Source organism: Strongylocentrotus purpuratus, unplaced genomic scaffold (assembly GCF_000002235.5).
Source record: "Strongylocentrotus purpuratus isolate Spur 01 unplaced genomic scaffold, Spur_5.0 spur5_scaffold_6, whole genome shotgun sequence".
Classification (NCBI taxonomy): domain Eukaryota; kingdom Metazoa; phylum Echinodermata; class Echinoidea; order Camarodonta; family Strongylocentrotidae; genus Strongylocentrotus; species Strongylocentrotus purpuratus.
The window spans coordinates 31,747,661-31,761,629 of NW_022145612.1; the positions used below are offsets into that span (position 1 = coordinate 31,747,661).

Consider the following 13,969-nt stretch of genomic DNA (forward strand, 5'->3'; position numbering starts at 1 on the left):
GAGAGAGAGAAAGAAAGAGGAGCTAAAGTAAGAGCAAGGATCGTGCTTCTCCTCATAAAAATGCAATTTCTTATTTTTCACTGCATTTGGGCCCGAGGCTCTTATAAACCTACAGATCAGGCACACCTAAAATTAATTCAGCTTACGATATCATGGTGGCACCTTTCTCAGTCCTGCATTTCACTCTATCATATGAAATACATTTCAAACTTGACACAATCCAATCCCTTTCACTCTTCACTTTTTATCTTTGATAATGTATTATTAAAAGTTCATTTTCCCTGAATTTTGTTCATCATTCATTCTCAGTATGAAGACCATACAAAGCTATATAAAAAAAGTTCTTCTTTTAAACTACTGAAAATTCTAACCCATTGAATCTTAAACGCAAGATAACCCAGGCTGAGTGACTGAGTCTAAGGGAAAACTTTGATACACAATATGAAATTGTATCAAATAGCTTGATATAATCATATTTTGTAATCTCTCACTCTCTCTCTATCTCTTTCTATCTCTCTATACATATAATATATAAATCTATCCATCCATCCACCTACCTAGCTGACTAGCTGGCTCTCCCCATATCTGTAACTATGCATCTACATGTGTATACTCTAAACAAAACCCTTTACTCTTCAGAAATTGTACGAGTATTAGGCCAATTTAATATTAGATCTATAGATACACCTCTCTTTTCAACACTCCTGCACCACTTTCTGCCTTCCATTTACTCATTACTCATGTCTCTCAAATTAATTTTTTGGTGGGTTGGGCAATGACCAATTTCTGCTTCTGTCCTTCGTATTACAAAGTGGGCTCAGCTGTGTAACAGAACCAATGATATCAACTAATTAATTATCATTATTTTAACCATTTACAACGACATTAATTCTTCTTTCTTTACCCAAAATCTTATTTTGGGGGGAATTAAGTTTATTTGTAATCCTTGTTTGAAATTTATGAACTATCACGTTTGCTCAGTTATTACAATGGATTTACAGAATTGTATTAAAGAATGAAATTAATATATAAAATGCATACATGTATAAAACATCTAGTAGTGAATACTGAATTACTTGACAATTGCAAAAAAGGTGATATTTGTGTTTATGCAAGTCAATATACATGTACTCATTTATGTTTTTGTTTATTTGCTTGTATTTATTTCTTCATTTGTTCCTTTTTTTGGGGGAAAGGGTGCTGGTTCTCTGATTTTCTTTTGAGGAGTTGCTGCAAACCATCAGCTGGCCTTCTCTCGCTGTTTGTAGATATATTGACACCCTACAAGTCATCTTTCATGGTGGTTGAACATAATGATGATAGTTTTTATCCCTCATGAATGATGTGTGTAAAATGATAGGTTCCGAAGATGATTTGCTAGACCCTTTCCATCTCACTGCCCCCTTCCTCATCCCCCTGTTCCTCATTCTAATTGATTTGGGTTTGATGTGGATGAGGCAACAATTTGGCAACCACCTCAAGCACTTTGTCACTTCTCTATTCTCCCATCTAAAAAGCCGAAGCGTTGGTGAGTAGGAAGGAGCAAAGCCGCCGTAGCTCGATGGGAGCAGCCTGGGGGTATGCACCACACCAGAGACACTTGTCAAATCCGCAGATCCTCCTTCCATTTCTAATATCTCGTTACGCATGCAAAACAATCGCCCGCCCGCAACAAAAAGGCCATCCAAAATTGAATCTCTGCCTCCTCTCCCCCTTGCCAGCTTCTCGCAATCGATCGTTATGGAGGGGGGATGGAGAAATTGGTATAATTGACTGGCACCAGGCATTTCACACTAGCGGCCAGAGTGCAGGCAAAGGTTCTAAACGGGAGAGAAGGTTGCATGAAGCTGTCATCCATGCCTCTAGCAATGCAACAGCAACATGGGGCTTTACATAGGGAACATGTAACCGGAAAACAACCACGGGTTTATAAAAGCAAAATTGTGCATCTAGAATACCACACCCTGGAGAAGAAAACTGATGTTTCTTGTATCTGGGTTGTAACTATCGGAAAAGCAATACTACAACACAGCATTTTGTCTATTTCTGTATTTCAAAGTTGCAATGTTGCGACTGCAACTTTGAGTAAAATTGACTTGCATGGCTATATGTATTGTCAAATCTAGTCCTGATCTTCATCATCACTCTCATAACCAGATTCAATTTATTAATAAAATTCAACAACCTTGAGATGAAGACTCCAAATAGCTTATGGCAAACGCTCAATAAATCCATAATCCCAACATTGGTTTCCTTTTGATAATCTTTTCTCCAATGAAAGCCAATTGCTTTCCAACTCACAAGGGAACTTCAAGAAAGAAGATATCATCACAAAAGAAGCCAATCTGGACATGAACACTTCATTCATATTTTATCTATTAATCATGTCATAACATTCCCTTTAAATCATCTAATTGCTTTACTAGATCATTCACAATGAATCATAGTGAACATACAGCCAGCTAGCTAGCTCTCTCACAGAGAAGGGTCCTACATGGCGAGGAGAGGGGGAAAGACAATTAAGTGTGCGCCAGTACAAGGGCAATGAACTATCCGACTAATCTAGTAAGTCGCCTGTGAATCTGTTGCGCCAGTCTGAGAGTTAAATAAAGATTGATATGTCACATGCGGTCTGACCAAACAAACAATTCTCCCTCATTGGTCAAGAAAAAGTAACCTAGCCTGGACAATCGTCCTGATGAGCATTTGTCTTGAGAGTCGATATTCTTATAGCTAACATAAAGGTGTTTTTTTCTTCCAAAGACGTCTGCTTATAACTTTGTGTAACTTCCATAAGAACTTGAGCAAATACCAAGTTATAAATTTTCCTTCTCTCTAAAGCATCCTCCTTTATTTCTTCTTCAAGCTCATATTCTAAACATATACATGTGTCTAGACATGCATTTCACAGAACTCATTTTATAGTTAGTGACTAAAAGACTAAACAGGAAGAACTTTTAAATTTCACAGATTTGTTTTTCTTTATTGATTTTCTAAGTAGGGGATGCCATAAAAAAATGGGATAACTCTGTATGGGCATCACATTATTGAAAACACTAAGTGTGGTTACGGGTAAAACTATCTTTTCACACAATTTTGGTTTCTGTTTATTATTTCTCCTTATTATTAAATCTAGAAGTAAATGTCTTGTAACACATTGTCAAGTACGGGAACCAGATGATCTCTTTATTAATCATCTGGGTATTTAAAAAAGAGCACAAGAGCATCACCAGTAAGCCCTATCATTTTGTTTTTTAGTCATATTTCATTCCACTTAACTGAAAATTGAAAGATACAAGGCTAAACAAATTAAATAGTTGTTCTTTCTTCCATGCTTAACTTACAATCAATTAAGTAGTAAATAAAGAAATCACAATAAATATCATGTCAATGATTGATGACTGATTGATTTCAAGTAAATTACTTTTTTCAAGAAACCTACACCTAAAAGATGAATAAGATTGCATAACTCATCCTATTGATCTAAAACTTGCCATTATGGGACATTTCGTTTACACAGTTCTTATTATTATTATCATGATTACTATTTTTATTGATTTTTGTATAACTGTTTTCTTATTTTTCTGGAAAGAAAATAAGTGACACATTAAAGATCAGTAATCAATATCTGCTTCCTTTATTATTATTATTATTATTATTATTATCATTATTATTAATATTATTTCATTTCTATTTATGTTTAACTTCTATTATGGTGTTTGACATTTTGTACAACTTCCCATCCTCTGAACAGCATGGGAAACATTGAATTTTTGCTCAAAGCCTGGTTAACATTTGAGCAGTGAATGAAACAGGTGGAATCGTAGTATACTGCTCATTGGCAATCGGGAGGGATCGTCTCTTAGAGGGGTTGGCATAGCATGTGATACTACAGTCAGGTAATGCAGTCGGGCAAGCAGGTGGGACTCACACATGGACGGCAAGGAGTGAGACTCGGTCACAGGTGCACCATCAATGGTGCCCTACCCCCCAATGTTGTGATACAGAATCAAAACACGAACGAGCATAGGGGGAATACCCTCCTCAGAGAGACAGATGGGGAGAGAGAGAGAGAGTGTGTGTGAAAGAGAGAAAGTGAGAAGGAGAGAGAATTATCCAGGCCATCTTCAGTAAGGAAGAACCCAAACACAGCTGGTTGAGCATCCATCAGCAGTGGGCCTGTATCAACACTCTCACAAGTCTTCAAAGTGTGTACCGGTATGGGCAAGTAGCATACACCATCTTTTAATATTATGTATCCGATGTTAGTGGGAATTACATTTTTCAAATGTTTAAATTGATAGAATACTTCATGTAATACAAATGTATAAAGATCTTTATCCAACTTGGTTGAAACTCAAATGATCCATTTGGAATAGCAAAATGATCCATTTGGAATAGCAAAATGATTTTGTTAAATTCTTTATATTGTTTTAACTCCGATCAGGAGGATTGATTTATAAACAATTATCTTTTATTGATGTGTGCTGCTACATTCTAAAGGTAGATAGTGACATTTCGCCCGACAGATATCAAATGAATTGAGACCATTTTCGCCAATAACATACTTATATATGTATGTACTTATATCCATGTTTTAAAAGTGCAGTTGAATTTCTGTATCACAACATTGATTCTGTTTGAATTGAAGCAGTAAAACTAGCGGTTGAGAGCAGAATTTGAATTAAATAAAGAAAAATAACTTCTCAAAGTTTTGCTGTCCAGATTGAAAATTGAAATATTCATCATTGTACTGCTCTCTCAGTATACTATGAGACAAATTATGAAATATCTTCTTCTTTGATCTGAAATCTGAGCAGTCATATCAAACTGTCATACTTACAGACATTGCCGGATTCTGCTGTAATGATATACACATTGGTTGGTCCAACTCTGAGTGAGAGTAGTAACTATTTCCACACCACATGATCCAAAGATGATCGAAAAACACACTACACAAGGAACAATCAATCCACTTGCTCTAAAAGGCAGTTGATAGACTGATATCTACGGTTGCTTTCATCCGCTTGCAGTCAAGAAAGTTCTGGTGTGGTACAACAAGCCAATCACTACTTTTCTCTTAGATAATCCCTGCTCTCCTTTATTTTTAGTAGCAGCTATACATTACTGATGAATTGATTTGATAATGTAGCTGGTGGGTAGTGTATGATGATTAGTAATGCAACATTACTAGGTTTCCTCTCAGAGGGTTGTTACATAACCTCAAACCCCCTCAGCTTCTCAAAGTACCATCACATTTGTGAACAAAGGTTCAAATTTACTTGTTGGCCTCGTTTAATTTGGATATTCAATAATACCCACATCTATCCTGTCTCCGAAATCTGCAGGGATACTTTTTTGAATCGGTACAATTACAAGTGGAAATCAAATCCATGCAGACTAGATTCAATAAAACAATTTTAAGAGTGTACATATGGGAAGTACTTTGCCTGTCATATGTACACAGAAAGTCTGCCAAATCAGTGGTGATAAAGTCAATATTATGCAGTCAAAAGTGATAGTATAAAGGGAAAATGAAATTTATCCAACAACCACAAACTCCTCCTTCCACTATATCCTTTTCGTCATTTCTTTATTCTCCTGTAAGACTGGCTGGCACAAAATCTACACATATCTGATCTCAAGAATACACAATATGCAAAAACAAGTCAAAGCAACAATATAAAAACAGTGGAAAACTTTGCCTACTTTTTTTTTCTCACACAAAGGCCACCTTAGCAAACTGTATCAAACAATTTGTTCTTTGCTGGCCGGCCAAAAGCAATCATGACGCCAGGATTGGCTTCTGATCAAAGCAAGGAAGAAATCGTCATAGCAAGTTAATTGGATAGAGAGAGGGAGAGAGAGAAATTTGTAACCCAACATTTAATTACACAGGGTCTGTCGTTACCAATTAGGAAAAAAACAGCACCTGAGCACCGGTGCTATAATGAGAGTTGCATTCTCTCTCCTGATTCCACTATCAATGTTGTATACAGTCAACATCGTGATAGTTCTTTGAATACACCCTCATTATAAGTCCATGTCACACTGCATAATTAAAATCAAAACTTTGCTAAATTATCATATTTTTCTTCAGGGTACCATCTAACTTTTGAAATACATGTTGGCACCTAACTCACTGAGGTGAAATGAAGCAATGGTATTGACAATGGAATAGAATTCTTTTGAAATTCCTCTCATAGCTATAATGATATTCATGATTTTAAAGCTGTTTGTATCCGTGCAGGAGTTTAATTTCTATCATTCCTATATTGAAAACTAAAATATAATTTTCCTTAGTAAACATTGAACAATGTTCATTAAAATTTGCAAAATAGTTCAACTACTTTTTTAACCATGTGAAAATGTAATACCACACCATTAAAGTAGTATACATGTGTTTGTGTAACAAGCTTCAACTGTGAATCAATATTTTGTGTGGACATCTCGTCCTTATTACATGTAGTTTGTCTTTTTCTCTGATTAAATGATTTGGATGTCTACTTGCAAATTTTGGGTGACTTCATGCAGTTATAGTTCTTTTAATAATAATCTTGATTTTCAACAATTAAAAAAAAAACTTCAATAACAATTCATTATTAGTGCTAAAAGGTTCATAAAATATATTTATTTGTATTATATATCGTTTTACATTTTTTCAGTGCTACTTTTATATGTGGCTTTTGACCAAAATGGATTGATTGGCAAATATCTTCACATTTTTTTCTTCACATGAATCTTGTGCCAAACAAATTTAAAGGAGAAGTCCATCCTGATATTAAGTTTGTTTTAATAAAAGCAAAAAATGAGAGAAACAAATAAGTGAAAGTTTGAGGAATAGGAAAGTTATGAATTTTTTGTAAGTTGTCATCAGTGAAACACAAATTGGCAACACAGTGACGTAACTTGCGATCTCCTCTCAAATTTGCTCTGTACAGAAATTCAAAAACTTTCATTTTCTTAGTTCTTGATGATGGAATAGATTGGTTCTATACAGGGCTTGTATAAAACAACATATTAGCAATAACTGTATTTAGGGTGAATGTATGATTTATAATTTTCTTTAGGGAAAATATAGGCAATTGAAGTTTTTTTAAACATGGCAAATGGAAGGGTCCCTCTCATGTTACATCATAGAGTTGCCAAATTGTGTTTGAATGATTGCACCTTCAAAAATTCAACACTTTCTTATTTTTAATTGGTTTTTGTTTAAAATTTCATCGACCCATTTCTCTTATTTTTCTGCTTCTATTAAAACCAACTTAATATCAGGGTGGACTTCCCCTTTAATATCTGTATCGAGTTAACCTATTAGTGTAGATAATCCAGCATACATGATACTGGAAATAATGAATAAGCAATAACACAATTTATTTAATACTTAGGCTGTTAGGCATATTACAAGTCTAACCGAGCCAGGAATTACCTTAAACTAAGAGTTTCCAGCGATATGTGACAGAAATTTTTTGAATCAAAGACATTGACATGCAGACCAAGAAACTACACAAAGAGGCTGAAACTAGGCTAGAATGTTGTGTGTGAGTGTGTGCGTGTGTGTGGAGAGTGTGAGTGAGTTCATCATCAGGGTACGATCCTCACATTCCACAAACCTCGTCTCATCCCATTATCTCTTACCCTACTACATTTCATCCCACCGGGACTAAACACTACACCTATTCAATCGCAATAAGCCTTCATCCTTCCTTCCTGCCTGAGCAGCCTGACCAAGCAACAATCAATTATTCCTCTACTACGCAAGTCTGACCGACTGATCAAGTTCTCAAAAACAATGCACAGCTAATGGAAGGGTTGGGGGGGGGGGGGGGGAGTGAGGATTCAAATCAATGCATGCAGATATCAAAGACATATTTTTAATATCAAGTATCTTTTCCTAGGTAAATCAATCAATAATTGATAACACCAAGGTGAAAGCTAATCGTCCTATCACTAGTGTTTTTAACATGTCAACACAGCTACAGTGAGCCACGGGCGTTTAGCATGATATTGAGATAACAATATAACGTTTTAGGAGATATAAACATGAAAGATTTACTGCCCTCTACACTACGACACTGTCATCACTGGTAAACTCTCTCTCGCTCTTCAGCTTAACAGAGCTCTTATAAACAACACAAAACACACAGCGCTAAATATACACATTGATGCATCTAATGCCACTACATCCACCAATATATTACCCGAGGAGCGATCTCAAACATTTGGAAAATGCACTTACCGACATTCCGGGAGCTTTCCTTCTCTTGTGCGCTGAAAAAAAGAAAACCCAAAAGAAGGAGAACAAACTTGAGTTTGGCTGGCTGAAATAAGTAATAATTTGATTTGCAAAGACTGAGCAGACAGGATGACAAAGTTTGTTGCTGATCATCCTTTCTTGAAGAGTGCCCTCTATAGTTACAGTACAGACAATCAAGTCATTGTTCTTGGGCTAGCTGGCTGGATAGATGGATGGATTTTTCCTCTTTTGTTGTTGCACATTTTCATCGCTGATAAATTTCATAACGTCAAAATAACAGTTACTCAGAACCTACAAAAAAAACATAATCCTTACCATTCCCTTTACAAAAGCAACAGTAAAAAATGATACTTTTTTCATTTAAATACTAGTATTTTCTTGTTAAAGATGCAGGAACACTCATAAACCATTTTAGAGATTTTATTTTCCTTTTATGTGTTGATTAATCAAACTAGCAACACTTGGTGGTTGCTTCCAAGCACTTATGCTTGTAGAAATATCTTGCAGCACATAAAACAAATTCTTCTTCATAGATGTGCAAAAAAAAATTGATTTGTCTTTCAGCTTGCCAAAGCCCAAAGAATTCAGCTTTTGTGCCCATCCTTGAATATATTAAATATTGAACAGTCCATGCTGTATAGCATCATTCTTAACGACTCTGTGGTAGCAGTTAGGGGGAAACGTTGATTATTCAAATGCACCTGTTCGCCGTACTTTTCCTTTATCTTCATCCTACGCTATGCGTTTAGGATCAATCACTCTTTATAAATGGCCTCTATTACTGGAAATCTCCATCAAAAATCTCTCTCTCTCTCTCTCTCTTGAATGATTTCTACTTGTTGTATGGCCATAATTTGTACATCTAAATCTAGTTTTATTATCATGAAATGGCATCTCCCTGGGAAGTGCAAAGTATAGGTCTTATCCCACTATCATCTATGATGAATTATTCAAGTGTCAAAGGAATGAGATTCCCGAGAAAGACCTAGATGCTCTCTGATAAAATGTATGCTCCATCATAGGTGCATAATGGCTGGCCCTCACATATTGAATTTTAGGTGGGTGGTTTCAGCTACATCCTGGTAGCCCCCAACTATTAAAGAGTTTATCCGGCATCAATTATGTTGAATTAATTTGTGCACCAAAGAGAGGGGTTATGAATTGTTTTGATCTGTTTAACTAGTTAAGATAATTTCCACCATAAAAACTACCCTCGATAATTTCTTAAATTGGAGAAATTACAGGCTCCTGCTACATCATAACATGAATACCTGTAAAGCAATTATCAAATTTAATATATCTACTTTGTATTTGAATAAACTTGAATTTTATAAACACTACAAGATAGATGGATGAATTATCCTCATCATAATCTTCTTGATCATATATATTTTTTCGTTCAATGAGAATAAAATACTTACGTAGTAAGGAAGGAGGGTCGGGCATGAGTGAAGACCGCCTGCGGTTATACATATAAGGTGAGCCCGGTTTGTTGTGCGGAGAAACCGAACCACTGGGACTGGTTATGGACAAGTCATTGCCTCCTATTTGGCCGCCCATGTTCTGCAATGAAAGAAAATCAAAATCAATTATTTCATAGCAGCTACCTTAAAATACAATTCAAAAGGTGCCATTTCCCTTTTAAAAATCAATTTTCTTTGTAGTGCACCCAAAATGCAAAAATGAAATGTGAATTAGTTAACCAGAACTTAATTCTACTTTTCATTTTCTGCCACGTATGAACTATAGTATTGGAGGACATTCGCTCTGTCATTATAGAAATGACATACAAATCAAATTTAATGATGGCACTTTCGAATAATGATAATCACGTTGTTAAAACAATTAGAATAACATTTATTATGACAAACACCATTTCTTTATGTTTTTACACACTTTTCACATACATGTTCAATATACTTTCTATTTTCATCATATCCAGCATAAATTTGCTCATTAAAATACCAACCATGCATGTTTAGAAGCCTGCATCTTATCATTCTCATGGTTTCAACATCCATTCATCTTTCATCTTCCTCCTCCTGATTCTAAGCAGCACACTTCTCATTCAAACACACACAATGAACAAACTACCTTCATCACAACACAACAAAGAATCTCTGCCTTTTCACTGCAATTTCTCTTTCAAGGCATTGTTTGACAATGTTAAATCTGAGATGCATGGCCCTATGTGTTATCAAGTGTCTGTGATATGGTGTAATATTGAAGCCCTTAACAAAAAATGCGCTTTAAAATGATCATGAAGTGCCTCAAAATAGTAAACTCTTTGAGTGACCATTTTTACCATACTCATTTCCCTCAATAGACTGTAGTGTTATAAAAAACGTTAGGAAAGCGGTTTTTGAAATCTCAATTTCCAATCATAAATATCTCGGTAATCAGACAGGCAATAGGCTTGTAAAAGTAATGGAATTCCTGACTGACCAAAAGGTTTATAATTATGATCGCAGCATAAATCCAGGATTTTGTATATAACCTGAGGCAAAGATACCCAACCCCTTGAATGTACAACTACAGGTCAATGCAGGTATTATATCTCCATGAATGGGCAGTCTGCCATGCAAAACATAGGAATAATGACAAATTATGGAGAAAAATCACATGTATTTTCATCCGAATACCAGTATAAAGATGAACGATCTATGATAGTTTCATTGGTTCTCACAGAGCGTGGCATAACCTCACGAAAAGTGAGGGCTCTCATGTTTTCAGAACAAATACATTCCAAATCCTGCTGCTGGCACACACAAAAGCTTAGGCGGACTTACAGCGAACAACCCTTATTTTGATTCCTCTAAATCCCCATTCACCCACTTCATGAATTTGTCTAAAAAAGAATTCATTGGAAAAGTAAAGAGGGTTCAGACGCTCATTAAATGTAATTACTGCAATTAAATTTCATACAAGTATTCATTATGCTCCTCTAAATCACTTCCTATCCATGAATATTATTGTTTAAACCCATCACTGATCCATTCAAAACAAATATGAGCTGGGTCATGTTCAACAAAATATAAACAAGTAAGTGATTTCTTACATGTTTGAGATAAAAATCATACTACAAAACTTGTTATGGCATTAATCAGGGCTCCACATGAATATTTTTTGGAATGGGGTACCAACTGAACTTTAGACAGCCTGTATGAAAGTGCCCTATGTAATAACTTCAAAATTCTGGGGGGCACATCTTAGATTTTGGGCACTCATGTGTCATGGGCGCTTGCTAGTGTCAAGCCCTGCATCTATGCAATTTTTTCCCTAATTATATGGCATTAAAATGTTTAATAGTTGTTTTAAAAAAGATTTTGACAAGATAGACTAAATGTACGATGCCAATTCAGTCAGACTGACAGCAAATAATGTAGAAATATTAGGCACAGCAATCACAAATTGTAATGCATGATCGTCAAAATTATCTACAAGCAGTAAGTTCCTGACCAATAGCAAATCTCACATCTGTTGTCCATTGTTTACTAATATATTGTGTTTTACTTTCCATTGTTATCTCATTATTATTCATTTGTGATTTTAACCAAACACCCCAGCCACCTCCCTCTCTCTTTCTCTCTCCCTTCCTTCCTCCCACTCTCTTCATTCGTCTCCCTTTCTCTAAGTATCTATGGGACTTTCATATTTGCTGCATTTTCCATTCTTTTCTTTCTATTTTATGAGTATGATTGTGCTATTTGATTCTTATTCTTAGCTGTATTTCCTTTGATCTATTACAATATCAAATTGGTTCAATATAGAATTAATGGCATTTAAAAGGAAAAAACCAAGTGTCTAGTCTACTCCCTTTGACTTACATGTACCGGTACTCTACCTCTAATTACATCTTCTGGGAATCGTTTGGTTCTAGATATTTAAAAAATAATAGCTCTTCAGGATGAATTTCACTGATTAATGGTGCTGATACAAAATCACAACAAATGTGTTAATCAATATAGTGAAAAGGTGAACATTGTGTACATGTGCTCACAAATAGAATGGAAAGATTTCTTCTACTTCTCTCTGTTTCTCACTCTGTCTCTCTCTCTCTCTCTCTCACTCTCTCTCTCTCTCTCTCACTCTGTCATTCTCTCTCTCTCTCTCTGTCTCTCTTTGTCATTCTCTCTGTCGTTTTCTCTGTGTGTGTGTGTGTGTGTGTGCTCTCACCTCAGCATTCTTGTGGGGTTTTATGTGCGCTTCACATACCCCTTGTGAGGCATTTTTACTTTGTGGGGTATTTTTTCAGGACCCCACAGAGTAAAGTCTTTCAAATGACTGTATATTCGGTGTCCTATGCCCTGCGGGGCATTAGAAGTGGTACCCCATAAATGACTTTTTGTGAGCGTGTGCTAAAACTTGCACACTTTTTTATGGTAACATCGTAAGCACACCGCCGGGTTGTTATCGCCAGGTTGTACATACCCCACTAGTAGGGGACCACAAGGTATATCTGGAACGCACAGAAATACCCCACAATCAGGTGCCCCACAAAGGCCCTGATGTGAGAATGTGTGTGTGTGTGTGTGTGTCTCTCTCTCTCTCTCTCTCTCTCTCTCTCTCTCTCTCTCTCTCTCTCTCTCTCTCTCTCTCTCTCTCCCTCCCTCCCTCCCTCTCTCTATGCTGCCACCAACCCACCAACCAGAATTGGTTTCTTCCTCCGAACCCACACTGCATCACTCAGACACGTCTCAAGGACTCCTCTCACTATCACAATGGCAGTCTACTTCCCCTCGTACTTTGCTCTCTCTCCAGCAGCGTCCGTCCGTCCCCATAAACAAGGCTCCCGTCTCTCTCTTGGATCCAGTGAAACAAAGCCCGATGAATCATTGCTTTCATTTACCTTTCAAATCAAATCTACGTGTACTTAGATTTCTCTTCTCACTACAAAAAAAAAGAACCCACGATGGTCATAGTCTTTATCACATAATTTCTCAATCCACACTTACACCTTAATGACCTGCAAAGAGTTGCACTTCTAAAAACACCCATAAAAATGATAAGTACACAGGTAGTGTTTTTTAAAGCTGATATTTATCATACTTTCCTTATGAATTTGTTCAATGATTTCTTAAGTTTTATACAAGAAAAGTCCTCCCTGTCAAATTAATTTTTACTGTTTTCCGATTCTGGATATTTCTGTCATCACATGACCATTAACATAACAAAGGTACTTTGGTTTACTTTCAACTCATTACATGTACCTTATAATTTCTTTCCAAAAGAAATGTACACAGAATCTAAAATTGTTCATCTTATAATCAAATTAGCAGTAATCACTGCTCAAAATCAGGTGAAATCAATAAATGTTAGCAAACATAGAAATGAAAAGAGTCTATGAGTCTCCTCCTCACAGATAGATCTAGGGCGAGTGACCTGAATAAAAGACAGAGTGAATGAATTATTCATTTTGGTTTCCTCACTGCCAAGAGAGCGTGATGATGAGCCATTAACCACAAACTTAATTACAACTTCTTCTCGAGAAGGAAACAAAAATCGTTCTTTCTCCGCAATTGTCACTCACTTGACAAATTTCAGAGCAATCTAGAATGTAAATGTTTTGTCTTGGCTCTTAAAGATTGTGTGCTGATGAGATTATGGCTTTCCAATTTACCCAGATCTGTACTTTAAAGTGCCCTTCATCGCCGGTTCTTCTGAACCCACAAAGTAGGAATAATATTTACAAAACAGAGAGATGCAAATTGC

The 13,969-nt window shown here is 36.1% G+C and overlaps 1 protein-coding gene across 11 annotated transcripts in view; it reads right to left on the reverse strand.

The window, feature by feature from the left end:
• Positions 1-13,969, reverse strand: part of LOC115918274 (transcription factor 12-like) — a 99,955-nt gene that overhangs the window by 67,607 nt on the left and 18,379 nt on the right. For 6 of the 11 annotated variants that reach the window (XM_030972193.1, XM_030972196.1, XM_030972192.1 and 3 more), the window contains exons 4-5: positions 9,679-9,820; positions 8,240-8,271 (exon numbers count right to left, since the gene is read on the reverse strand). In XM_030972193.1, the coding sequence (XP_030828053.1) occupies positions 8,240-8,271; positions 9,679-9,820 (174 nt within the window). Of the gene's footprint in view, positions 1-4,843; positions 5,265-8,239; positions 8,272-9,678; positions 9,821-13,969 lie in introns of those variants that run through there. The other 5 variants (XM_030972200.1, XM_030972199.1, XM_030972202.1 and 2 more) reach the window with 3 other exon arrangements.